We start from the raw sequence: 24,803 nt of genomic DNA on the forward strand, positions 1-24,803 counted from the left end.
TCGGAACACGGAGACCGAAAGGTCGAACGTGAATCATATAGTAGATATGATCAACATAGTGATGTTCACCATTGAAGCTACTCCATCTCACGTGATGATCGGACATGGTTTAGTTGATTTGGATCACGTGATCACTTAGATGACTAGAGAGATGTCTGTCTAAGAGGGAGTTCTTAAGTAATATGATTAATTGAACTTAAAATTTATCATGAACTTAGTCCTGATAGTATTTTGCAAATTATGTTGTAGATCAATAGCTTGCGTTGTTGCTTTCATATGTTTATTTTGATATGTTCCTAGAGAAAATTATGTTGAAAGATGTTAGTAGCAATGATGCGGATTGGATCTGTGATCTAAGGTTTATCCTCATTGCTGCACAGAAGAATTATGTCTTTAATGCACCGCTAGGTGACAAACCTATTGCAGGAGCAGATGCAAACATTATGAATGTTTGGCTAGCTCACTATGATGACTACTTGATAGTTTAGTGCACCATGCTTAACGGCTTAGAATCGGGGCTTCAAAGACGTTTTTGAACGTCATGGACCATATGAGATGTTCCAGGAGTTGAAGTTAATATTTCAAGCAAATACCCGAGTTGAGAGATATGAAGTCTCCAACAATTTATATGGCTAAAAGATGGAGGAGAATCGCTCAACTAGTGAGCATGTGCTCAGATTGTCTGGGTACTACAATCGCTTGAATCAAGTGGGAGTTAATCTTCCAGATAAGATAGTGATTGACAGAGTTCTCTAGTCACCATCACCAAGTTAGTAGAACTTTGTGATGAACTATAGTATGCAAGGGATGACAAAAACGATTCCCGAGCTCTTCGTGATGTTGAAAACAACGAAGGTAGAAATCAAGAAAGAGCATCAAGTGTTGATGGTTGACAAGATCACTAGTTTCAAGAATAGGGCAAGGGGAAAGAAAGGGGAACTTCAAGTAGAATGACAAGCAAGTTGTCACTCCCACGAAGAAGCCCAAAGATGAACCAAAGCCTGAAACTGAGTGCTTACACTGCAAAGGAAATGGTCACTAGAAACGGAAATACCCTGAATATTTGGTGGATAAAAAGGATGGTAAATTGAACAAGGGTATATTTGATATACAGGTTATTGATGTGTGCCTTACTAGTGTTTATAGTAGCCCCTAAGTATTTGATACTTATTCGGTTGCTAAGATTAGTAACTCGAAACAGGAGTTACAGAATAAACAGAGACTAGTTGAAGGGGAAGTGACAATGAGTGTTGGAAGTAGTTCCAAGATTGATATGATCATCATCGCACACTCCCTATACTTTCGGGATTAGTGTTGAACCTAAATAAATGTTATTTGGCGTTTGCGTTGAGCATGAATATGATTTGATCATGTTTATTGCAATACGGTTATTCATTTAAAATCAAAGAATAATTGTTGTTCTGTTTAAATGAATAAAACCTTTGATGGTCATACACCCAATGAAAATAGTTTGTTGGATCTCGATCGTAGTGATACACATATTCATAATAATGCCAAAAGATGCAAAGTTAATAATGATAGTGCAACTTATTTGTGGCACTGTCGTTTGGGTCATATTGGTGTAAAGCGCATGAAGAAACTCCATAAAGATGGATTTTCGGAATTATTTGGTTATGAATCATTTCATGCTTGTGAACCGTGCCTTTTGGGCAAGGTGACTAAAACTCCGTTCTCCAGAACAATGGAACGAGCTACTGACTTGATGGAAATAATACATACCGATGTATACGGTCCAATGAGTGTTCATGCTCGTGGCAGGTATCGTTATTTTCTGACCTTCACAATATGAATTGAGCAGATATGAGTATATCTACTTAATGAAGCACAAGTCTGAAACATTTGAAAAGTTCAAAGAATTTCAGAGTGAAGTGGAGAATGATCGTAACAAGAAAATAAAGTTTCTGCAATTTGATCGCGGAGACAAATATTTGAGTTACGAGTTTGGTCTTCAATTAAAACAATGTGGAATAGTTTCACAAACTCATGCCACCTGGAACACCACAGCTTAATGGTGTGTCCGAACGTCGTAACCTCACTTTATTGGATATTGTGCGACCTATGATGTATCTTACCGATTTACACTATCGTTTTGGGTTATGCATTAGAGACAGATGCATTCACTTTAAAAAGGGCACCATCAAAATCCGTTGAGACGACGCCTTATGAATTGTGGTTTGGCAAGAAACCAAAGTTGTCGTTTCTTAAATTTTGGGGCTGCGATGCTTATGTGAAAAAGTTTCGACCTAATAAGTTCGAACCCAAATTGGAGAAGTGTGTCTTCATAGAATACCCAAAGGTAACTATTGGGTACACCTTCTATCACAGATCCGAAGGCAAGTTATTCATTGCTAAGATGGATCCTTTCTAGAGAAAGAGTTTCTCTCGAAAGAAATGAGTGAGAGGGAAGTAGAACTTGATGAGGTAATTGTACCTTCTCCTGAATTGGAAAGTAGTTCATCACAGAAATCAGTTCCAGTGATTCCTACACCAATTAGTGAGGAAGCTAATGATGATGATCATGAAACTTCAGATCAAGTTACTACAAAACCTCGTAGGTCTTCCAGAGAAAGATCCGCACCAGAGTGGTACGGTAATCCTGTTCTGGAAGTCATGTTACTAGACCATGATGAACCTACGAACTATGAGGAAGCGATGATGAGCCCAGATTCCGCGAAATGGCTTGAGACCATAAAATCTGAGATGGGATCCATGTATGAGAACAAAGTATGGACTTTGATTGACTTGCTCGATGATCAGCAAGCCATGTTAAATAAATGGATCTTCAAGAGGAAGACGGACACTGATAGTATTGTTACTATCTACTAAGCTCAACTTGTTGCGAAAGGTTTTCGACAAGTTCAAGGTGTTGAATACGATGAGATTTTCTCACTCGTATCGATGCTTAAGTTTGTCCGAATCATGTTAGCAATTGCCACATTTTATGAAATCTGGCAAATGAATGTCAAAACTACATTCCTCAATGGATTCTTTAAAGAAGAGTTGTATATGATGCAACCAGGAGGTTTTGTCAATCCTAAAGGTGCTAACAAAATGTGCAAGCTCCAGCGATCCATCAATGGACTGGTGCAAGCATCTCAGAGTTGGAATATACGCTTTGATGAGTTGATCAAAGCATATGGTTTTATACAGACTTTTGGAAAGACCTGTATTTACAAGAAAGTGAGTGGGAGCTCTGTAGCATTTCTGATATTATATGTGTAAGACATATTGTGATCGGAAATGATGTAGAATTTTTCGGCAAAGCATTAAGGAGTGTTTGAAAAGAGTTTTTCAAAGAAATACCTCAGTAAAGCTACTTACATATTGAGCATCAAGATCTATTGAGATAGATCAAGATGCTTGATAAGATTTTCAATAAGTACATACCTTGACAAGATTTTGAAGTAGTTCAAAATGGAACAGTCAAAGAAAGAGTTCTTGCCTGTGTTGCAAAGGTATGAAATTGAGTAAGACTCAAATCCCGACCACGGTAGAAAATAGAAAGAGAATGAAAGTCATTCCCTATGCATTCAGTCATAGGTTCTATAAAGTATGCTATGTTGTGTACCAGACCTATTGTATACCTTGCTCTGAGTTTGGCAAAGGAATACAATTTTGATCTAATAGTAGATCATTGGACATCGGTCAAGAATATCTTTAGTGAGGACTAAGGAGATGTTTCTCGATTATGGAGGTGACAAAAGGTTCATCGTAAAGGGTTACGTCGATACAAGTTTTGGCACTAATCCAGATGACTCTAAGTCTCAATCTGGATACATATTAAAAGTGGGAGCAATTAGCTAGAGTAGCTCCGTGCAGAGCATTGTGGACATAGAATATTTGCAAAATACATACGACTCTGAATATGATAGACCCGTTGACTAAACTTCTCTCACAAGCAAAACATGATCATACCTTAGTATTCTTTGGGTGTTAATCACATAGCGATGTGAACTAGATTATTGACTCTAGTAAACCCTTTGGGTGTTGGTCACATGACGATGTGAACTATGGGTGTTAATCATATACAGATATGAATATTGGTGTTGAATCACATGGTGATGTGAACTAGATTATTGACTCTAGTGCAAGTGGGAGACTGAAGGAAATATGCCCTAGAGGCAATAATAAAGTTATTATTTATTTCCTTATATCATGATAAATGTTTATTATTCATGCTAGAATTGTATTAACCAGAAACATAATACTTGTGTGAATACATAGACAAACAGAGTGTCACTAGTATGCCTCTACTTGACTAGCTCGTGAATCAAAGATGGTTAAATTTCCTAACCATAGACATGAGTTGTCATTTGATTAACGGGATCACATCATTAGGAGAATGATGTGATTGACATGACCCATTCCGTTAGCCTAGCACTTGATCGTTTAGTATGTTTCTATTGCTTTCTGCATGACTTATACATGTTCCTATAACTATGAGATTATGCAACTCCCGTTTACCGGAGGAACACTTTGTGTGCTACCAAACGTCACAACGTAACTGGGTGATTATAAAGGAGCTCTACAGGTGTCTCCAAAGGTACATGTTGGGTTGGCGTATTTCAAGATTAGGTTTTGTCACTCCGATGGTCGGAGAGGTATCTCTGGGCCCTCTCGGTAATGCACATCACTATAAGCCTTGCAAGCAATGTAGCTAATGAGTTAGTTACGGAATGATGCATTACGTAACGAGTAAAGAGACTTGCCGGTAACGAGATTGAACTAGGTATTAGATACCAACTATCGAATCTCGGGCAAGTAACATGCCGATGACAAAGGCAACAACGTATGTTGTTATGCGGTTTGACCGATAAAGATCTTCGTAGAATATGTGGGAGCCAATATGAGCATCCAGGTTCCGCTATTGGTTATTGACCGAGAATAGTTCTAGGTCATGTCTACATAGTTCTCGAATCTGTAGGGTCCGCACGCTTAACGTTACAATGACAGTTTTATTATGAGTTTATATGTTTTGATGTACCGAAGGTTGTTCGGAGTCCCGGATGTGATCCCAGACATGACGAGGAGTCTCGAAATGGTCGAGACATAAAGATTGATATATTGGAAGCCTATATTTGGATATCAGAATCGTTTCGGGAGAAACCGGGATTTTCCCGGAGTACCGGGGGGTTACCGAAACCCCCCCGGGGGTTATTGGGCCTACATGGGCCATGAGGGAGAAGAGGAGGGCCGGCCAGGGCAGGCCGCGCGCCCCCTCCCCCTTAGTCCGAATAGGACAAGGAAGAGGGGGCGGCGCCCCCCTTTCCTCTTTCCCCTCCCCCCTTTCCTTCTCCACCAAGGCAAGAGGGGGGGGTCCTACTCCCGGTGGGAGTAGGACTCCTCCAGGCGCACCCCTAGGGGGCCGGCCGCACCTCCCCCCTCCCTCCTTTATATACGGGGGCAGGGGGCACCTCTAGACACACAAGTTGATCTTCGTGATCGTTCCTTAGCCGTGTGCGGTGCCCCCCTCCACCATATTCCACCTCGGTCATATCGTTGCAGTGCTTAGGCGAAGCCCTGCGTTGGTAGAACATCATCATCGTCACCATGCCGTCATGCTGACGGAACTCATCCCTGACACCCTGCTGGATCGGAGTCCGGGGATCGTCATCGAGCTGAACGTGTGCTGAACTCGGAGGTGCAGTACCTTCGGTGCTTGGATCGGTCGGATCGTGAAGACGTACGACTACATCAACCGCGTTGTCATAATGCTTCCGCTTTCGGTCTACGAGGGTACATGGACAATACTCTCCCCTCTAGTTGCTATGCATCACCATGATCTTGCGTGTGCGTAGGAATTTGTTTGAAATTACTACGTTCCCCAACAGCTACGCCTCCAGCAACACGGAGCTGTGTTTCCTTTCGGCTCCAGTTTGCTGGTGGCGCTGGTCGTCATCCTACCATCTGTGTTGACTCTCTGCCCGCTGCCTCTTCAACCCCATCCACCTACACGCCACCAGTTGCAAAGCTCACATTTTTGCCGATGGCAGGTGCAGCCCACCCTCCTTCTGAGGTAGCAGTCGACAAGCATGTTTACTCTTGCATCTTTGGGTCCTGATCTGGTGGATATGGGATTGCTCGGACTCAATTCCAAGTGAAATCCATGCTTGATGCTGGCAGCGACGACACCCGTGGATGTCGTTTCCCTTCCTGGAGGCACTGTCATGACCTTTATCCGAGCCCCTCTTCGAGCATTAGGGGAAACCCTAGGTTTGGCTTTTCGAATCGGATGGCGACGGCATCACGACGTCGTTCCCCTTCTTGAAGGCGCTATCTTGCTCGCTCGTGGAGTCCCCAGTGTTGGAATTGAAGATGTTCGATGTTGTGCTCTTTTGGTCTGCTACTCTAGTTTTAGGCTCGGTGGGTTTAGCTGTGTGTTTCTCCCTGTTCGGGCTGAGCACCCCTTCTCTCTGCTCCGGATACCATGTGCATGCCTCCTTGCGTTCATGTCATGTGTTGTATCCTCGGTTGTACTCATTCTCCTTCTTTCTATCAATGAAAAGATACGCAAGCTTTGCGTATTCACGAAAAAAATCAATATCCGGATGTATGTAGTCATATTTTAGAGTGTACATTCACTCATTTTGCTCCGTATGTAGTCACTAATTAAAATGTCTAGAAAGACTTATATTTGGGAACGGAGGGAGTATTATACATGGAATTTCTTTTATAAATATTTTTCTTTAAATCTTGTAGAAACAGAAGTAGAGCATATCTTTAGATATCTTTGCTACTTATTTTTGTAGTATATACCATATTATATTTCTATACTTTCCACTAGAAATATACTCAGAACACCGTGATTGAAAATTTGAATTAAGCATTGTGTGAGAACAAAAAGGGGTGACACAATGATATGTATTTAACGGTTCCTAACTCCAATAAATACTAAATACACATGAAAATGTTTTGTACTTACATTATCATACATATAATTAACATCTATGATGGTATGACTCGGCCAACTCCTCGAATTGTCTTGAGACTCGGGGGCTACAATGGTATGACTCGGCAAAATTAGCCAGTTTCAATGAATTCAAGAACTCCGGGTCATTGAAGGGAAAGATAACCCGGGCCCGGAGATTACTGCTAGATCGATGAAAATTTAAAAGCCGTCAGAAGATTTCTGGCTCAAAATAAGGACTCTGGTTTAAAATCTGGTTCAAGAGACATCTTTTTCCCACAAAGCACTGAAGCTCTTAAATCCGGTTCAAAAGCCAGCCCAGGGTAAATTTGTCCCTCACAAATTTTTGAAGCTCTCAAATCCGGTTCAAAATCCGGCTCAAGGTAAATTTGTCCCTCACAAATTTTTAAAGCTTTCAAACCCGGTTTAAAGTTCCGGTTCAAAAAGCATTAATCTTTCGCAAGTTCGAGTTCTCAGAAAAATTAAAGGTTGCCAAAAGAACTTGCTGCCATGATGCGCGGTTCAAACTTGGGTATCCTGCCTTACGGCTTATCTTATTATGATCACTTGGGGGCTTCTTGCTCATCGAGCATAGCTATCAGTACCCTCTTGATCGGTGCAATGCCAAAACTCTTATGATCACTTGGGGGCTTCCTATTCAAACATAGGTCGTATTCGAACCAAAGAGAACATAGTTGTCGATACCTCTTGATCAGCATACTACCAAACCCACTAGGGGGCTTCTTGATCATATCTGAATCATAGCTTAACCCCTTTGGGTCTGACGTGGGTCGTATTCGAACCAGCGTCATTAAACAACTCTTATGGTCACTTGGGGGCTTCCTGTTCAAACATAGGTCGTATTCGAACCAAAGAGAACATAGCTGCGATACCCACTTGATCGGCATCGCCAAAGCCACTGGGGGCTATATGATCGTATTCGAATCTTAGCTTAACCCCTTTGGAATGGTTTACTGATCGTATCCGAATCAGAAGCCTCAAAAAAATTTATTCTATCTCTGGTAAAGTTTATTGCAGCCACAATTACTTAACTTGAGACCTGTTGGGGATTATATCTCAAATGTATATAAGTGTTTTATGATTAACCCGGCTTGACTTTTGACTATAAGTCGCCAGCTTATGACAACCATCATTTATATGGAAGCATTGGCTTCTAAGGATTGGGTTATCACCCTTACTACATAGGTCATGTAAACCGGCAGTACAAATTCAATATCACAGTGGTTATATGTGAGGTATTATGACCCGCCCTGCGGTGAACCGCCAAGGGTTCTTGTGATCTACTTCTGTGCAGGGCAAGACTACATTTTGGTGGTTACCCGCCCTGGCTTTTGACGTTAAGTCGCCAGGGCATATGTTGTTTAAGCTCCGTGCAGGATTTGCAGAACTATGACATATAAATGATTAAGTTCAAGCTCATTACCAAAGTTGATGCTTCAAAATGATTATCCGTTCTGGATTTTTCTCAAAGGCTATAAGCCGTCGGGTTATAAAAATTCTGGCTTACAACGGAGGCGTATTAAATCGCCGTCGGCCAAGAGCCGCCGAGTATTCAAAACTCCGGATTTACTTGTCAACAGATAAGGTATTCAAATCTTTAATAGCCAACATGGCTGGATTTTTATTATGGTTATCAGTAACTAATATTATGATTGAGGTTTTCAAAGTCGCTTCAGCGCAATGGCTATTGTTTTATCAATGGATATGATTTATTCTACAATGAAAGGAATAGTCCCGAGTCGCTGCAGGCTTACGACCCGGCACTTGGGGGCTACATTATTCAAATTGAGGTTACATCAAATATGCAAGTCTCATGTCGCTGCAAGCATGCACCATGACACTTGGGGGCTAATGTAAAGTCATTTTTTGCTCACCTCATTGAAGACCTGACTCATCACATCGTAATGAGCCGGCCCTTGGGGGCTACCAATTGCTCCTGTCAACAGTTCAAGATACACAAGTCTTAATCCAGTATATTGAAGGATCCATTGCTCAGTTGGTAAAGCACAAAGCTCTTAACCTTGTGGACGTGGGTTCAAGCCCCATGGTGGAGATTACATCATATGATGTGATTATCAATGAATTATATACAAAGTCCCAGCTCAGTAATATCTAACTGAGCCGGCCCTTGGGGGCTACACGTTGCTGCTCCAATTTACATGATAATATTTACAAAGTTCCTGCTCATTATTGCATAATGACCCGGCCCTTGGGGGTTACACTGGTTGAAGTTTTATGAGCATAAGGCAATTACAAGTCCCAGGTTGCTGCAAGCATGACAACCCGACACTTGGGGGCTACAGGTAATATGGATATAAGGGAGAAATATCTTCCAATTTTCAGTTTTGAGCAAATCAGATTGACCCGGCATCACTAATCATTATGACCCGGTGTCTGCAACAATCATAACCCGACGTCATCAATAATCATGAACCGGCATTGGCAACAATCATGAACCGGCGTTGGAAACAATCATGACCAGGAATTATCAGTTTTTATAACCCGGAGATTTTGGAAATTATAACCCGGCAAGATCTATATCTTTAAGCCGGTTGAAAATCAGATGAGTATTTTAAGACCTATATTTTTAATCCGGCGCTTTGGAAGCCGACTCACATGGATTATTTGTTTACAATATTTCTTCTACAAGCAAATTGATTGTGAAGCTGGTCTATTGACCCAGATTTTCTAGAAGAAGGAAGTGACAAGGACTTAAGGATGTTCAGGTGCCGGTTTACAAGAATTCTTAACCTGGAGCATAACCTGTCAAATTTGTTCTTGTGTTTATTTTGCAGCATAAGTTTACCATGGATAAATCCAAGCTAAAACTTGGGGGCTAATGTCGGGGATATACCCCGCGGTGTAACCCGGCCGGAAGTATAACCCGGTCGGACTTGGTGACTCACTAATGACCCGCCCTGACTGGACGACACACTAAGTGACCCGCCCGATCCTGGCGACTTATGGGTTACCTGGCAAGCGGATCAGAGGAGCGCCAAGACCCCGGGGCCCAGGAGGCTCAAGGCCCAGAAGGCCTGCTTACGTTATGGTAGGCCGGCTTAAGAGGAAAGGCGTGAGAAATATCTCCCTTACAAGGAATCAAGACCCGGACTTGTATCCGACTTGTAGTAGAAGATAGGCTAGTCCTAATCCTATTTGGACTCCACATGTAACCCGCCCCTCTAACTTATATAAGGAGGGGCAGGGCTCCCCAAAGAGGGACGGGTAACAAGAACAATCTCTAGGGCTAGACACAAGAGCCGGCTTACCGGCGACTCTCTTATGATGATAATGAGACATAGCCACAAACAACATGTAGGGTTATTACCGGATGATGTTTCCTGGGGCCCGAAGCTGTCTAAATCCTTGTCTTGCGTGTTGCGTCTCTCGTCTCGATCAACCCCTCTCAAGCTACCACATAGATGCGTTGGCCTCGCGACTAAGTCCTGACACTAAGGACATCTGCCGTGACAATGTCACGACAGGTAGGGTATGCGTGTGTGTTCATAGGGATGAGTTTATGTAAGCACATGCGATTGTACCATGTTTAAAAACATTATCAGACGCAAAATATGGTAAAGAAAAATCACTTAGTGTCATATAGATATTCGGTTACCTAACACTCCCTCAGTCAGAACGGGAGATTCTTGGATGGTGAAACTGTAGAGGACGAAGTCACAATGGCGATGAGCTGATGGCAGCCTCTTGATGAATATGTCGGCGAACTGGTGAGAATATGGTACATGGAGTGTGCGGATGCGGCCCGGTGTGACACGGTCCTGCACGAATTGAAGATCAATTTCGATATGCTTCGTGTGTTGTGTGAGACCTAGATTTCACGAAAAAGGACGAACCTAGATTCTAGTGGAGAATGCAGTGGCATGTTTGCTTCAAACAGAGGCTGCATGCGTGTGTTTTAAGATGTCCTCATATCCAGCCATGTATAAATTGGCACTCCCTCCGTCCGAAAATACTTATCATGAAAATGACTAAAAGTGGATGTATCTAATACTAAAATATGTCTAGATACGTCCATTCCTCCGACAAGTATTTTCGAACGGAGGGAGTACATCACCTTCTTTGTGTAAGAGGGTGTTAAAATGACTGGTTCTGTTGCTTGAACTTGTGAATGGGTCGTCTATTCTCTGTCACTTTGCTTGGCCGTCCCAGTGAAAACTGAATCTGCAGTGGTACTTGATTCATCAATTGATGGAACCGCCATTTTAGCCCTCTCTGAAAGAGCTTGGAGCCTTCATCGTCTTGCTGCCGTAGCCAGACAATATATGTTGTAATGGTGTCTAGCATCCAAATTGTGTTTATTTGGACTACCAACGTCCTGCGTATCGCACTTTAGGTTTTTTTTGTAGCATTGGAGTACTTTTTTTATTAACACCTGGGTCAGACCATAGCATCAAACCTAAGATTTGATCTCCGATGGACTCAGGTACCACCATCCTCTTAACTTTTCAACTACACTAGATGACCAGTTGCGCCAATGGCGCAAAGGCCAAGAGTAAGCCATGTATTGAAAGAGTGTACATTAATATTATTCGGGCACATATCTTGAGCTCCTTGTGGTTCTTGCTCTGTTTCCACTTGAGAAATCCCTCTCTGCCTCCCAAATCTTCGCTGATGCCTACAAAATGTATGCACATGGGACTGCATTAAGATAGCCAAATGAAGAAATAGTCCGACGAAGTCATTCATTATAACCAACAATTGTCTTCCTAAACCACAACTTGAAGTACTCTAGATAGCCTCATTTCAAAAGAAAAACTGAACAACAATCGGATGGCAGAGACGCCAAAATAGCTCAAATGATGCAGCCATTTGCCAATTTCCAGGCATTATTATGTCACATACTTGTACAGTTGTACTTTCCAAAGCAGTTAGGAAACCAATTTTTTTCCTTCATCATGCAAGTACCGAGAAGATACTTCCTTGATGAGTGACCTTATTAAAGTATCGAAAAATCAAAACAAAATGTTAATTTCAAGAGGGGAAGCAGACACAAGTAACTTTCAGATATTGGTGTCATTTAATTTATATACTCAAAGATGTTGTATCAATAACTATATACAGTTCTTATTCCATTAACACATATTTCTTTGGACCCACATTACAATTCAAGCATATTTTTCAGTCTAAGGGGACATATAAACAGGACGGAGGTAGTAGTAGCCAGCTGCAGCACAAGTCCCAAGACACTTTGCGAGGATGTATGGTGGACCAACTATTAATAAAATTACTATTGTACATGTCGGCTATTAGGATGACTCTAAATAACATGCAACTCCTTACATTGTATTGTTGGATGTACACTCTCCTTTTTTTCGTCTGCATATAACATTTGGGCAAAGTCAAACTTTCTAAAGTTTGACTAACTTTGACAGAAAAAATATCAATATCTACAATACTAAAGCTATAAGGTACTAAAATTAATTTCATGATGCATCTAATAATATTTATTTTATGTTGTGAATTTTAATATTTTTTTGATAAACTTAGTCAAAGTAAAAAAATTAACTTTGACCAAATTTTATATACAAACTAAAAACATAAAAATATTACTAACCATACTACGATCCCACTAAAAAAATCACTACAACTATGTCTAGAAAAAGGCACGTCCGCCCGTGACCATCCGTAGGCACGCAGCGCTGCAGTGTGCTTATCGCCTTGTGCCTTTCAGGACCCAGAAGACACATCGATGCATGCACGGTGCACGCGCGTCCTCTCAGCAAGCTTTAGTCTCCAGCTGGCCGCTAGTCCAAGCCGCGTGTCGTGTGTGTATGGGTTTCCTTGTGAGCCTGTCTTCTACTCGACGCAGCTCTAGCAGTTAGCAGTGGAGATTGACCATTTGGGGATGCTGGGTACGCCTCGGTTCCTTGCTCTAGTTGGAGGATCCCCGCCGTCCTGTTGTTCCGGCTCTCGGTGCTACCTCCGCGGCTGCTGCTTGGGCGCTGCTTTGCCCTCCACGCGATATGCGCCACTGCTATTCTGGTCATCCGTCTGCTAGGCATGCTGCTCCGCTCTGCAGCCGCTGCTGTTCTGGTCATCCGTCTGCTAGGCTTGCCGCTCCGCCCTGTGTGCGATCTGGTTTGTATTGTTTCCTTTGATATTAGATTTGTTGTTTGTTGTCGTGGGCTGGGTTCGGTGCAGTGTTTCTCGAGCAATGATGTCATTGGATTAGGCATTGGTTTTTATAGGGATGCTGCTTATGTGCTTCATTTGTTGTGGAGGGCGCACCGTGGAGGAAGATGCCGCTTATGTGCTTCAGATGAAATGCATTCAACATACATGGTGGAAGAGAGCTGCCCCAGGCCCCCACTACTGAACCACCACGCCCACTATAAGGAGATGGAGATCTTCGTCCCAGGGGTAATCAATTTAAACTTTACTAATATTAGTCACCTACATTACCATGATCTAGTATACGGACAGTGATTCACCAACCATATATAGTCATTAAATTGCACACAATTCCTGTCTTAATACTTGCCCAAATAATGGCTGCATTATCAGCTCGGCCATCACTTTAAAATATGAGCTGCCACATTTCTCCTTCCCCTCACACAATGCAATAAATCTGTGTATGGCAGTCTCATGCCCTGTGTTAAATCGGTTGAGTAAAAAATGGTACCCTGATACATGCACTTGACAGAGAGGTGCATTCAGTACTTCCCTACTTGAGGTGATCACATATACTAAATTAAAATGCAATGATCACATCACAGATTATAAATTGTTTTCTTAACTTATGCACACTCTACACCCGCTTTCCCAAATCAGCTTTACCATGTCACCATATATCCAACCTTTATGCAAAACAGGCAACTTAAAATTGGAGTGATATTCCAGGCTCAGGTTGTGAGTCCTCATATATGTCATCAAGAGGAGCATAGGACATATAGCTCTGCGAACGAAAGCATATTTGTATTGTTACATAGCACTTTTCAAGGGATAAAGAGAACAATAATCAATTAAGTCGCCCCACAATAAATATTTCATCACGTGAGGGGACACACAACAGAAAGAAAAACATTTCGATCATTGCATCAAGCATTTATCATTAATCAAACCAGCAACATAGTACCACCATAAAAAAACATCAATAATTAGATTTCTTCAGGAATCCGTTCCATATAATTGAAAATTGGTCGCTCGTAGTTTCAAATATTTCTAAAATTGCTTCAAGGAAAGAGTGTGGACTGTGGAACATAACACCGCTGGTACTCTAAACCGTATCATCAAATCTCTGAATTAACTTGAAAGATAATGTATCAAATCAGCAAAATTATCATATTAAAACTTTGTCAGTAGTCATTTTCATCAACAAAAATGAAGTACCTCTAGAAGAAAAAAAAGGGCAGCCCGGTGCATGTAGCTCCCGCTTGCGCAGGGTCCGGGGAAGGGTCCGACCACTTTGGGTCTATAGTACGCAGCCTTTCCCTACATTTCTGTAAGAGGCTGTTTCCAGGACTTGAACCCGTGACCTTATGGTCACAAGGCAGCAGCTTTACCACTGCGCCAAGGCTCTCTAGAAGATCTTGCAAAATGACAATTTGTTGTGCAATGCACTTGGGATTACATGGAGCCCGTTAGTATCTTATGATCAGTATCAAATAAGGTCTTACTAACTCCATTTAACCTACAGCAAAATACACTAATCTATAAACAACTGCAGTTAGCAGTAAACTGAACTCACATGTAGCACAGAAAGGCTGCAAACACGTACTTGGTGCTGCTGAGCGGAAGAATATTAAACAGTCACTTCAACCTTACGTAATACAAGGGAGGATATATACCACATTACAACAGCAGCCCCAAATTGCAGCAAATATATATAGCTCAATGTGTATTATTCATTTTAACACACTATTATTACTTGATATACTGAACTTCAACAGTAGTACATGCTTTAGAAAGCAAGAAAATTGTTGAATTGAAAGCTAAATTTGCCTAACAAATTGTAGCACAAGAAAGCGGTAAAACAAAAAAAAAATGAGAGATGGCAACTTTCCAAATCGAAGAATTTCTTAGACAACAGACAATGAGAGAATAGCATAGAAACAGTTAAACGAAAATAAAGTACCTTCACTATTTAGGCAGACGAAATATGTAAACCTGAAAGAGCAAAGACCATGACCTGAGAATCCTGAGCTTATTGAGATCCTGAATAGTGCTTTTGTATAAAAGGGAAACTTACTCTATCCTTCCAAGAATAGAAAACCACAATGCATGAAAGTAGAAACACAATTGCTCTAGCTTTTTCCTCCAACAGTGGTGATAATCATGGTTCTCTATCCTAGACAGAACGGAACATACTTTTTCAAGATGAATGGCAAAGCTGCAAAATGACAACATAAATTCAGAAATATCTTGGATTACTCGTGGAAAATATAACACAAAACAACATCATCTATCCACCTAAAAGGAAATTACCAATGAGCTATTGCACATATTTTGAATGTTATCAAAAAGTAGGGAATGGGGAAAGGGAAAAAAGTAATAAACATATACTTTGCACATTTCTTGACATGTCCAAATACATAATTAATTGCTCGTCCACAATTCCTTCAGTTTAGTCATGTCTAAAATTAAAAGCTAAACATGAAAATCAAGCAACTTAGTTGCTTCTATATGGATTGCTGGTAGACACACTGCGGGTTCATGACCGAGACCATGCAGTGAAGTAATGAATCATATAGAACTAAACCCCAGTTGTCTGTTAACCTCTTCGCTTCAACAGTAGTTCTGTTTTATTGAAAAAGAGGTAGCCCTCCGATTTACATTATAATAAACAAAATAGACCTGGCCAAACGGGCCGGCCCGGCACGGCACGGCCCGGCACGGCACGGCCCGGCACGGCACGGCCCGGCACGGCACGGCCCGACCTGTGCTAATCGTGCCTGGCCCGGCACGGCCCGCCATGGCACGTTTAATAGCCGGGCCGTGCCGGGCCGGCCCACGGGCGCTGCTCCTTGGCCCAGGCACGGCCTGATTAGTAAACGGGCCGGCCTGATGGCCCGTTTAGCACGCTGGGCTGCACATTTTCAGCTTGCTGGGCTGGTTTTTAGGCCTATTGGGCTATATTTTAGGTATATATATATAAATTCTGAAAAATATATAAAAAATTAAACGGGCCGTGCCGTGCTGGCCCACGTGCCCAGGCTCCAGGCCCAGGCACGGCCCAAGGCGTGCTGCGTGCCGGGCACGGCCCGTTTAGCCCGTGCCGTGCCGGGGTGCTCGCGGGCTGGCCTATTTAGCCCGGCCCGTTTGGCCAGCTATAAAACAAAAGCAGGTCATACTCTACTCCTAAGAAAAAACAAAGAAAGAAAAAAATAGACAGGCTCAGCGAACTGAAGATGACAGAATGTAGTTTTTATTTATACTGCAAAGACAGGGGCAAGCTGATAATTTGTAGCCTCCCCGGTTGTTTTCTGAAAATTTCAACCGAATAAGCTGCAATACTTGTAAGTTGTAAAGTACCTCTCGTCAAACTGAAAATGTCTGTAGGAAACGTACATCTTCGCCTAGAACTCATAGTTACTGGAATCCTCGAGCGAGGGAGAATCCTCGGCCTGAGCTCTGTCTCGGACTGTTTTTGCATCTGCAAGTGAAGAAAACATCAACACCAATACAGAACAGAGATTCTGGGGAGGGAAACAAAACATCATCTACGTGCACATAGGTTGACCGTGTCAGTGAACCAAAAGGGGAACTTTGCAGGGTACAAATCACTCCATTGCTGTATAAACCAATCTGGCTTGCAGCTCCAATTGCACCTAAATATGAGTGGTGGTCAAGGAGAGGACAAGAGCATACCACATGAGAAAAACGACAGGAACACCCGATTTAGAGGGGTGTAATTAACCAATGCTTGCGTAGTCATAGTTAGAGAGAGGGATGAAACAAGGAAATATGAAAGCTTACCGGAAACTTATTTTGGCCCTGCTGCATCTTTCAAATGGATATTGTACCCACTTCCTCCATGGTAAGTCACATCCATCTCCACACTTGAGAATCAAAACAGTAGTCTAAGTGGGGAAACAAAAACACTCCACGAGGCTCATGCTGCCACCATACCGGGGGCCCTCAAAGCTCGTCGCTGTCGTACCTAAAACACACAAGGCGCTCCCTTTTCAATAGTGTTGCAAGATGAAAACATCATTTGCAGCTCTCAAATAATTCAGATGAATAACATGGCATCGAAGTAAACATTTATAGTTACTAAAGAAACATCACCAGCTACAAGCTGCATCAGGTTTAATATGCCATTAAATTAAACAGAGCTAACAAGTTCATTTCCCAACAGTTGTAGGCATGTTAGACTTTCAAAAAGAAATCTATCTATCTACCACATAAATTCATCACACAAATCACACAAGAGGAGACATCTTGGATTTTACCTACAAAATTCCACTATGGCAATCATCACCACCTCATCGCAGGAACAACCACCCTTCCTCTCTCGCTGTCGGCTGCCAATCCAGTCTCATCAACCCATCCTCGTAGCTCCCGGGCCACCCCAGGCCACTCTAGTGAACATGTTTTAGTTTTCTTCTCTTATCCGCCTTCAGAAAGGATCAAAGAGAACATAAGCAAAGCTACTCATCTTGTTATGATTGACCGGAACTAATTATTTGAAGAATTAAATCAGATGGCTTACATAGATCAATCCTCCCCGTCCTTCTTGGATTTTCATCAAACACCATGTAGGCATAGAGAAACCAAATCTGCACAAACAAATATAGAAGCTCTAACAGCAGGGCACTGGAAGGAGGCAAAATCAGAAAAAGGAGAAGAGTGTGTGCACCTACTTGAGAAGGAGGCGATGGAGCCTCGTGCAGCTTCTCCTGGTCCACCTCGACCTCCTATGTGGCACGGCTGCCCCAGCTCCTCAATGGTCAGTTCCGGCTGTTCGGCTCCGACGCTCATCCAGGAGAAGGGCAACCGGTTCCTCTAGACGCGTCGCCGCCACAACGGGGAAGCCGACCTGCTGCTGCCGCTGCAGGGCAATGACTGGCTGCTGGCCCACCGCCTCCACACCCCAAGACGCCTTGCCTGAGAGGAGGGGAGGAAGCGCCGCTGGGGCGAGGAGCTGGAGGAGGGGGAGCAGTAGCAGGCCGCGGCAGTAGCAGTGCGGGCAACAACGGTCGGAGAAGAAGGCGCGCCGCGGGTTCAGGGAGGAGCTATAGCAGCGGCGAAGGGAGGGAAAGGGGCTGGCGGCGCAGTGGGAAAGAGGGGAGGCGCGGGGCTCGGGAGGGGATCCCTCCCGTTTTCCTCTTGCCTGCCTCTCGAGCTGTTGCCTCCTCGTCCTCGTCCATAGCGCGTGGTCGGGTGCGGAGGCAGGGGAGGAGGTGATGGAGGCGGAGGTGGAAGAGACGAGGCGTCCGAGAGGGTAGGGGAAGTGGTGGCGGCGGCATAGGGAAGAGGAGGGGGATGGGAAGAGACGAGGGAGAGAGAGAGATCTTTTCCCCTGAGAAAGAGGGCTGACGAGGCAGATATTTCCATCGCTTTGTTTCCATCTTTTCGCCCACCGAAACGAGGCAAACCCACCACATCGGTCTTTAGATGCAGCAGGTAAACAGGTCCACCCGCCATCCGCTTGGGAAGCAGCGACAAACGTAGGAAAAAACCAACGGTTGACCGACTGCCAGCGGCCAAAAACAAGCGCAAGTAGAAAGATCGTTCGGCCCACGATCGCTAGCGCGCGCAGTTGCCCTCGCTAGGCGGGTAGCCTAGCAGGGTTTATATGTTAGATATTGGTTTTCTTTTGTAGTATTGTCCTAACAGATGATCAAGGGCCTCTTCGTGGTAAATGTGCTAAAGATTTCATTCCTATAATTTTAGAGAACTACTCCCTCCGTTCCGAATTACTTGTCGCACATATGGATGTATCTAGATGTATTTTAGTTCTAGATACATCCATTTCAGTGACGAGTAATTTGGAACGGAGGGAGTACTATCCAAGTTCTTCCTTTTTTTTGGCCAAAACGAAAAGAACATCACTTTATTTAAGTGGAATAGCGTCACTTTCAAATAGATTTATACTATTTAGATTTTTGATATATCTTTATATAATTAATTTTTTGAGTCGATATATTACATTTTTTAAGAAAACTTTTTTTATTTTTTTGTGGGGTAAGAAAACTTTGTTTGCATATTGCTTCTGACCGATCTTGCTTCGCTTTGAGGACTAGGGCCTTCACCGGCTCATCGGCCCACACAAGTGTACTCGGGAACATGCAGAAATCCAAGCGAGTGCTATATCTCGCATTCAGTGAGACCGAAGGTTTCTATCGCTGAAGCGTTTCGACTAATCGGGATGGCTCACTAGCGCATGGAGAAACAGAAAAAGCAGGCGCACACTACTTCAGGTAAAAAAAACGGAGGTTTCTAAAAAATAGGTAAAAGACCATCGGTTTTTTCTCTGTTTTTTCGTCTCTTTCGTTCTTTGTTTGGTTTTCTTATTTTTCTCCGGCTTTCTTTTTTTATTCTTCATTATAATTGCTTTTTGTTTTGGTTTCTCTTTTTTTCATGGCTTTTATTGTTTTTCTTTTCTTTCTTATTTTCCTTCTTTTATTCTTTGGTTTTATAGTTTTTCATTTTTGGTATTATTTTTTCTTTTGCTTCTTCATTCTACATTTTCTGAGACAAATTTTTGTAATACATGTTTATAATACATGCCAACAACATTTTTTCAATACGTGTTTAACATTTTTCCAAGACAAATTTAACATTTTTTAATACATACTACATAGTCAACACTGTTTCTATACAATTTTTTTAAACATTTTTTAAATGCTTTATTAACATTTTTCACACACTTGTTTAACATTTTTTAATTCTTGATTAACATTTTTTATATACATGATCAAACTTTCAATCATTTTTTAATACATGGTCAAAACAATTCTATACAAATTTAACATTTTCCAAATTCTTGATTAACATTTTTCAAATAATTGTTTAAAGTTTTTTCAAATGCTTGGTTAACATTTTTGTATACATGATAAAATAATTCATATTTTTTAATACATGCTCAACCTTTTTTATATACACATTTAACATTTCCCAAATGCTTGATTAGCATTTTTAAAATACGTGTTCAACATTTTTTCCAAAATGCTGGATTAATAGTTTTATATACATGATTAAAAAATTCATCATTTTTTAATACATGCTCAACAATTTTTCTGTTTGCATTCAACATTTTTCTGAATGCTTGATTAACATTTTTCATGTAATTGTTCAACTTTTTTCAATTTTTTTGTAGATTGTTTTTTGTATTATATATGTATATATATATAAATACAAAAATAAAGCAAAAACGAAAACAGAAAACAGAAAAAAGAGCCTGTGGCCTGCCTCGCGCGTGGGCCGGCCCATCTCGGTCGTCCAGAAATGAAATCCAGGCCTGTTCTACCCAAGCGGAAGAGAGGGTGTCTCTGCTCCGTCGCCGATCTCGCCTCCGCCGCGAATCCCCCCAAACCGCGAGCAGATTCGCGCCGGTCTCGCGACGATTTTTGATGAGATAAGCCCCCGGCAACCTCGGGGTTCGCGATGCTGCGGAAGGCGGCCGTCGGGTTCCTCGCCTGCCTCGTGCTCTACCTCGCCTTCTCCTCCTACCTCCGTAGCCAGGTACGGCTCGCGCACTTCCCCATTCCGGGAGCTTCCGATGGTTGGTCCGGTCCGGTTGTGCCGTTGAAACAGGCCTGAATCTGGTGCGGCCGTTCCGTGCTTGGTAGTTCAGTCTCGTAGGAAGTGTCGATAAGGCGGAATCGGACTGGATCTTCCTGCTCCATTCTCAATGTGTATGTCTGTACTTAATACAACCTTCCGTCCGGAATTAACTGCTGCTGAAATGAATGTATCTAGACGGATGGAGTACAATCCTTGCCTTGTTGGTAGCGGCTTCGTGATGTAGAAATTCTTCCTTTTCATGATTACCATGATTGCCTTGCTGGTAGCAGTGACTAGCGAGGTGATGAGCTGATGATTCAGGATTACAAAATATTTACCATTTTTTTCCTTTTCATGTTGGACAGAGGGCTGCATATGTTCAGTTACCAGCAGTTACTCACAGGGTATACCTGGATGTGGAAATTGATGGCCAAAATATAGGTATATCTTTCTTTCATAACATCCTTTTTCCTCTGTATTTTGCACTGTAACAGCACATATTACTGAGCTTAACTACCATTTTCTGGCTGCCCTAATTCTTGTGGCCTGTTGTTACAGGTAGAATTGTCATTGGTCTTTATGGGGAAGTCGTGCCAAAAACAGTTGGTATTTTCACGCCCTCTTTCTCTCTTTCTACTCATGCTTATATTTTCCTATTGAAGCATACAACTCTTTGGTGGTAACGACCTAGTCAAAGATTGCATGATTATCCTGTTGTGAAATAAAATCTTTCGTAGAAAGAAGTTATTTATGCTGAGGTCTTGTGCACCTTGTTAGATACTATAAAATGGTGAAAACTGGAAATTGATTGCATGGTCATTGTTCTCAGTAGTTTAGTGGAGGAAGACTGATGTGTAGATGCATGCCTATACCCCAACCTTGTCTGCTTGTTTGCAACTTTTCATTCATTTTGTTAAGATGTCTGTGGTTGTTAATAAGGAAAAAGGGGCATCAACAGATGAACTATACTAAATATCTTCCAGCTTTCAAATATCTTGCCAAAGGAACTATTTAGTAATATACAGGAATACTATCTTTCACTTATGAAGTTTATTTTTGGTACTGATATTTTTTTTCCTGCATTTTGCAGAAAATTTTAGAGCCCTTTGTACAGGTATTGTTCTTCCTTGAATTGTTTGCATGCTATCTTCCTTGAATTCCTTGAGGTGATTTTTCATACTGTACTTTGTTCATTATTGCAGGTGAAAAGGGCGATGGGCCCAAGGGTAAACCTCTTCACTATAAAGGAACACCATTTCATCGAATCATCCCAGGTTTCATGATTCAGGGTGGTGACATAGTTAGAGGTGATGGGAAAGCAAGCGAATCTATATATGGAGGCACCTTCCCAGATGAGAATTTCAGTGTGAAACATACGCATCCAGGTCAGATGTGCAACCAGGGATTCTTGTTCAGTTTTAACTTTGCCTTTAGTTATATACCAACTTAGTAACACACGTATCTTCTACTAGTTAATTACCCGTGCGTTCCCACGGGGCCATATATTTTCACTGGTTCAACACTAATCATGTTAGACATATACTTTAAGGATTCTCGTGCACATCAAACAACATTGTCAGCTTTTACCGTTAAATCCCCGTTCTTTTTCCTGCATCGACTATGCCGATCTCCCCATTGCAAGCTCGCGATTAATAGTCGATAGCACATCCGTCTCACAATCCCCCAATTCTCCCACACCCATGCTTCGAATTTCAAACGTGTAACCATGCAGTTGCGTTAAAATAAATCAGATCATGAATCAGTTAGTACAATATTTACAAGAAAGAAAACAAATGATTTGCTAATAACTACGTGTGAGGGTTAGAGGAGTTCGATTTCTTTTTGCATGCTGCACTGTTAGTGCCATACACTTTTATGTTGTTCATTCTCCCCAGGTTCCATACTTGAATTCATCACAGTAGCATGTGTGCTAACTATTGTTTTGTCGTACTTGAATTCATCAGACTGTTACAAACCTTAACAATTCTCCCCAGGCCATTGATGCATACAAGCACATGAGTGCTAACTATTGTTTTGTCAATGAAGGTGTTACAATAGCATGTGTGGCAGTCATGTCTTAGTCATACTGCCGAGACGGTAATACAGAGAAATAGGTGCAACAATCCAATACAGGGAAATCAGTAACAATCGAATACAATGGGAACAACACAACAAAGATGAAGCTATTAAGAAATGCACATATAAACATGAAGGTATTATCACAAAGGTAACCATGCAGGTATAATTCACTAAAAAAAGGAACCAAATGATCTGTTTGTACTGAAAATAGGTGCCTCACCATACTGTACATGCGAAATTCAAACATGGCACGTATCCAATAATCAGTTCTGAATAGATTGTTGCTAACCTTAATAATGTAATTGCCCTGCCAGCTTGTATATCTTTCTTTTGATATTAGCTATGCAAGGTTGAGAGAGTTTCTCAAATGTAGGCTCATATGCCTGGGAATTGTGATCCCGACATAGTTTGGAACTAAGGCAGGATAATGTAGGCTCATTTGACGGTCAAAATTGGTAGATGGCAGACACAACATCACCACCAATTGATTCTTTTTTAGGAGTAGAGATGAAGACAACTACCATCTATTTTGTGACCGCCACTGGCGAAGTTCCTACATGGCTATCTTTATTATTTCGTCTGTCCTCCGTAAGTACTGGTGTATTGCATGAGGTTCTGAACTATTTGTTTGAGATTGTCTCAGATAAATATTATCTTCAGAGCTCCCTCACACTTTTAGCATTAAAGCAAATTTACCAAAGAATAAGGAAATGTCCTCTCCTTAGCTGAGGCAACTGTTTTCTCAGCCTCAAGCCGACCAAGCAGATTGAACTGGGGCCTTGGTGCATCATTGAAGCTGGCAAACACTACATCTGGCGACGAAGCAAGTTCCAATGAGACAGTAGTGTAAAACCTTGATCCTTGAGGGCTGCATGTAATGTCCACTAGCACCTTTGGTTCTTCTAATGCACTAGTACACCTGCAAAATCCCTTTTGCTCCTAATTTCTCAGCCCTCATATGGCAAGATTGATCACTACATTACACAACTGAAAGTATGCAAAATACACCTAATGGGGTTTCTCAGTGTTAACATGATCTTAAAAGGTACATTCTGGCATAAATGAGTACTGAAAATAGAGCTGGAAGTGGGTGTGTATATGCTTGTGTGCGTCACTACACCCTGTTACGTGGTGTTCTTAAATATTCTTCCGGCATGTTCTGCCTTGTTTTAAGTACCTCGTAATGTGAATACCCTGTTCTGTAGTTGAGTTACCTTGTGATCTTGCAGGTGTTGTTGCTATGGCAAATTCTGGAACTGATTCCAATGGATCCCAGTTCTACATAACCACAATCAAGACAGGCTGGTAAGCTCGATTACACCATATGTCCGCGCTCAACTTAACATTGACCAATCTATGACTTCTGAAATGGCAAGCGCTGCAGGTTGGATGGGGAGCATGTAGTCTTTGGCAGGGTGATTCAGGGAATGGATTATGTCTACGCCATTGAAGGGGGCGCAGGCACTTACAACGGCAAGCCGAGGAAGAAGGTGCTGATCACTGACTCTGGTGAGATACCCAGGGAGAAATGGGGCGAGGAAGCAGACTGAGTCATAGCCTAGTGGTGGAAAGGGGTTGATGTCTTCCCACCCACCCAAGTTCAAGGCATAGTAATTGCAATTTTGGTTCGTTGCATCAATTATACCGTAGGGGCCTCCCTTGTAATCTGACTGTCAAAAAAGAAAAAATGGGGCGAGGAAATTCAGTAGGCTGCTTGGTCTACTCTGTTGCCTACCACACGCTTTCGTGACCGGTTTTCTTCGCACACCAGCCGTGCTTCGGGCAGACTTATGAATGTTGTACGTACATTGTAGCCAGCGTATCGCTTGCCAAAACCTACTTGTATCTGATCGAGTAGTGATATCCATACTACGCTAGGGATTTTTGTTACTGGATCTACCTACCCATGGCCTATGCAGTAAATTGCCAAACTGATGACTAGAGTCCATTGAAGAACCGGAGATTCGACCAAATCACCCTTCTTTGGCTCTGAAATGTTTTTCTCTTTCAAGACACTACTTTTACTGAAGTTGATTTTTTTGGAGGAAAAGGGCTCCTGCCCTGATTCCATTTCCAAGGAAACGAC

At 42.1% G+C, this 24,803-nt stretch overlaps 1 protein-coding gene and 1 long non-coding RNA gene across 5 annotated transcripts; one reads left to right on the forward strand and one right to left on the reverse strand.

Annotated features, from left to right (window-relative positions):
* Positions 1 to 12,646: 12,646 nt before the first annotated feature.
* LOC123116689 (uncharacterized) lies at positions 12,647 to 18,384 on the reverse strand. Of its 4 annotated transcripts, none has more exons than XR_006457152.1 (9): positions 17,773 to 18,384; positions 17,622 to 17,688; positions 17,362 to 17,526; positions 16,886 to 17,069; positions 16,675 to 16,737; positions 16,478 to 16,562; positions 15,159 to 15,299; positions 15,045 to 15,076; positions 12,647 to 13,865 (listed from the first exon to the last, which is right to left on the reverse strand). It is a non-coding gene; the product is annotated as an uncharacterized lncRNA (long non-coding RNA). The 4 variants fall into 4 exon arrangements; XR_006457150.1 differs by having other exon boundaries at positions 12,655 to 13,865; positions 16,442 to 16,562; XR_006457151.1 differs by lacking the exon at positions 12,647 to 13,865 and having other exon boundaries at positions 14,494 to 15,076.
* Positions 18,385 to 20,375: 1,991 nt separating this feature from the next.
* On the forward strand, positions 20,376 to 24,564 carry LOC123112872 (peptidyl-prolyl cis-trans isomerase CYP21-1). The gene is made up of 7 exons (XM_044533970.1): positions 20,376 to 20,596; positions 21,004 to 21,079; positions 21,197 to 21,244; positions 21,729 to 21,752; positions 21,841 to 22,023; positions 23,947 to 24,022; positions 24,102 to 24,564. Exons 1-7 carry the CDS (start codon positions 20,519 to 20,521, stop codon positions 24,265 to 24,267), a joined length of 651 nt encoding a protein of 216 aa, XP_044389905.1. The 5' UTR covers positions 20,376 to 20,518; the 3' UTR covers positions 24,268 to 24,564.
* The last annotated feature ends 239 nt before the right edge of the window (positions 24,565 to 24,803 follow it).

Source organism: Triticum aestivum, chromosome 5B (genome assembly GCF_018294505.1).
Source record: "Triticum aestivum cultivar Chinese Spring chromosome 5B, IWGSC CS RefSeq v2.1, whole genome shotgun sequence".
In the NCBI taxonomy this organism is placed as follows: Eukaryota; Viridiplantae; Streptophyta; class Magnoliopsida; order Poales; family Poaceae; genus Triticum; species Triticum aestivum.

What these genes read in the sequence shown, in the direction of transcription:
- LOC123112872 (XM_044533970.1), top strand. Translation starts at nt 20,519, where the DNA reads ATGCTGCGGAAGGCGGCCGTCGGGTTCCTCGCCTGCCTCGTGCTCTAC. An exon ending in TGTGAAACATACGCATCCAG is followed by an intron (nt 22,024 to 23,946) that starts GTCAGATGTGCA and finishes GTGATCTTGCAG; the next exon opens with GTGTTGTTGCTATGGCAAAT. An exon ending in ACCACAATCAAGACAGGCTG is followed by an intron (nt 24,023 to 24,101) that starts GTAAGCTCGATT and finishes CAAGCGCTGCAG; the next exon opens with GTTGGATGGGGAGCATGTAG.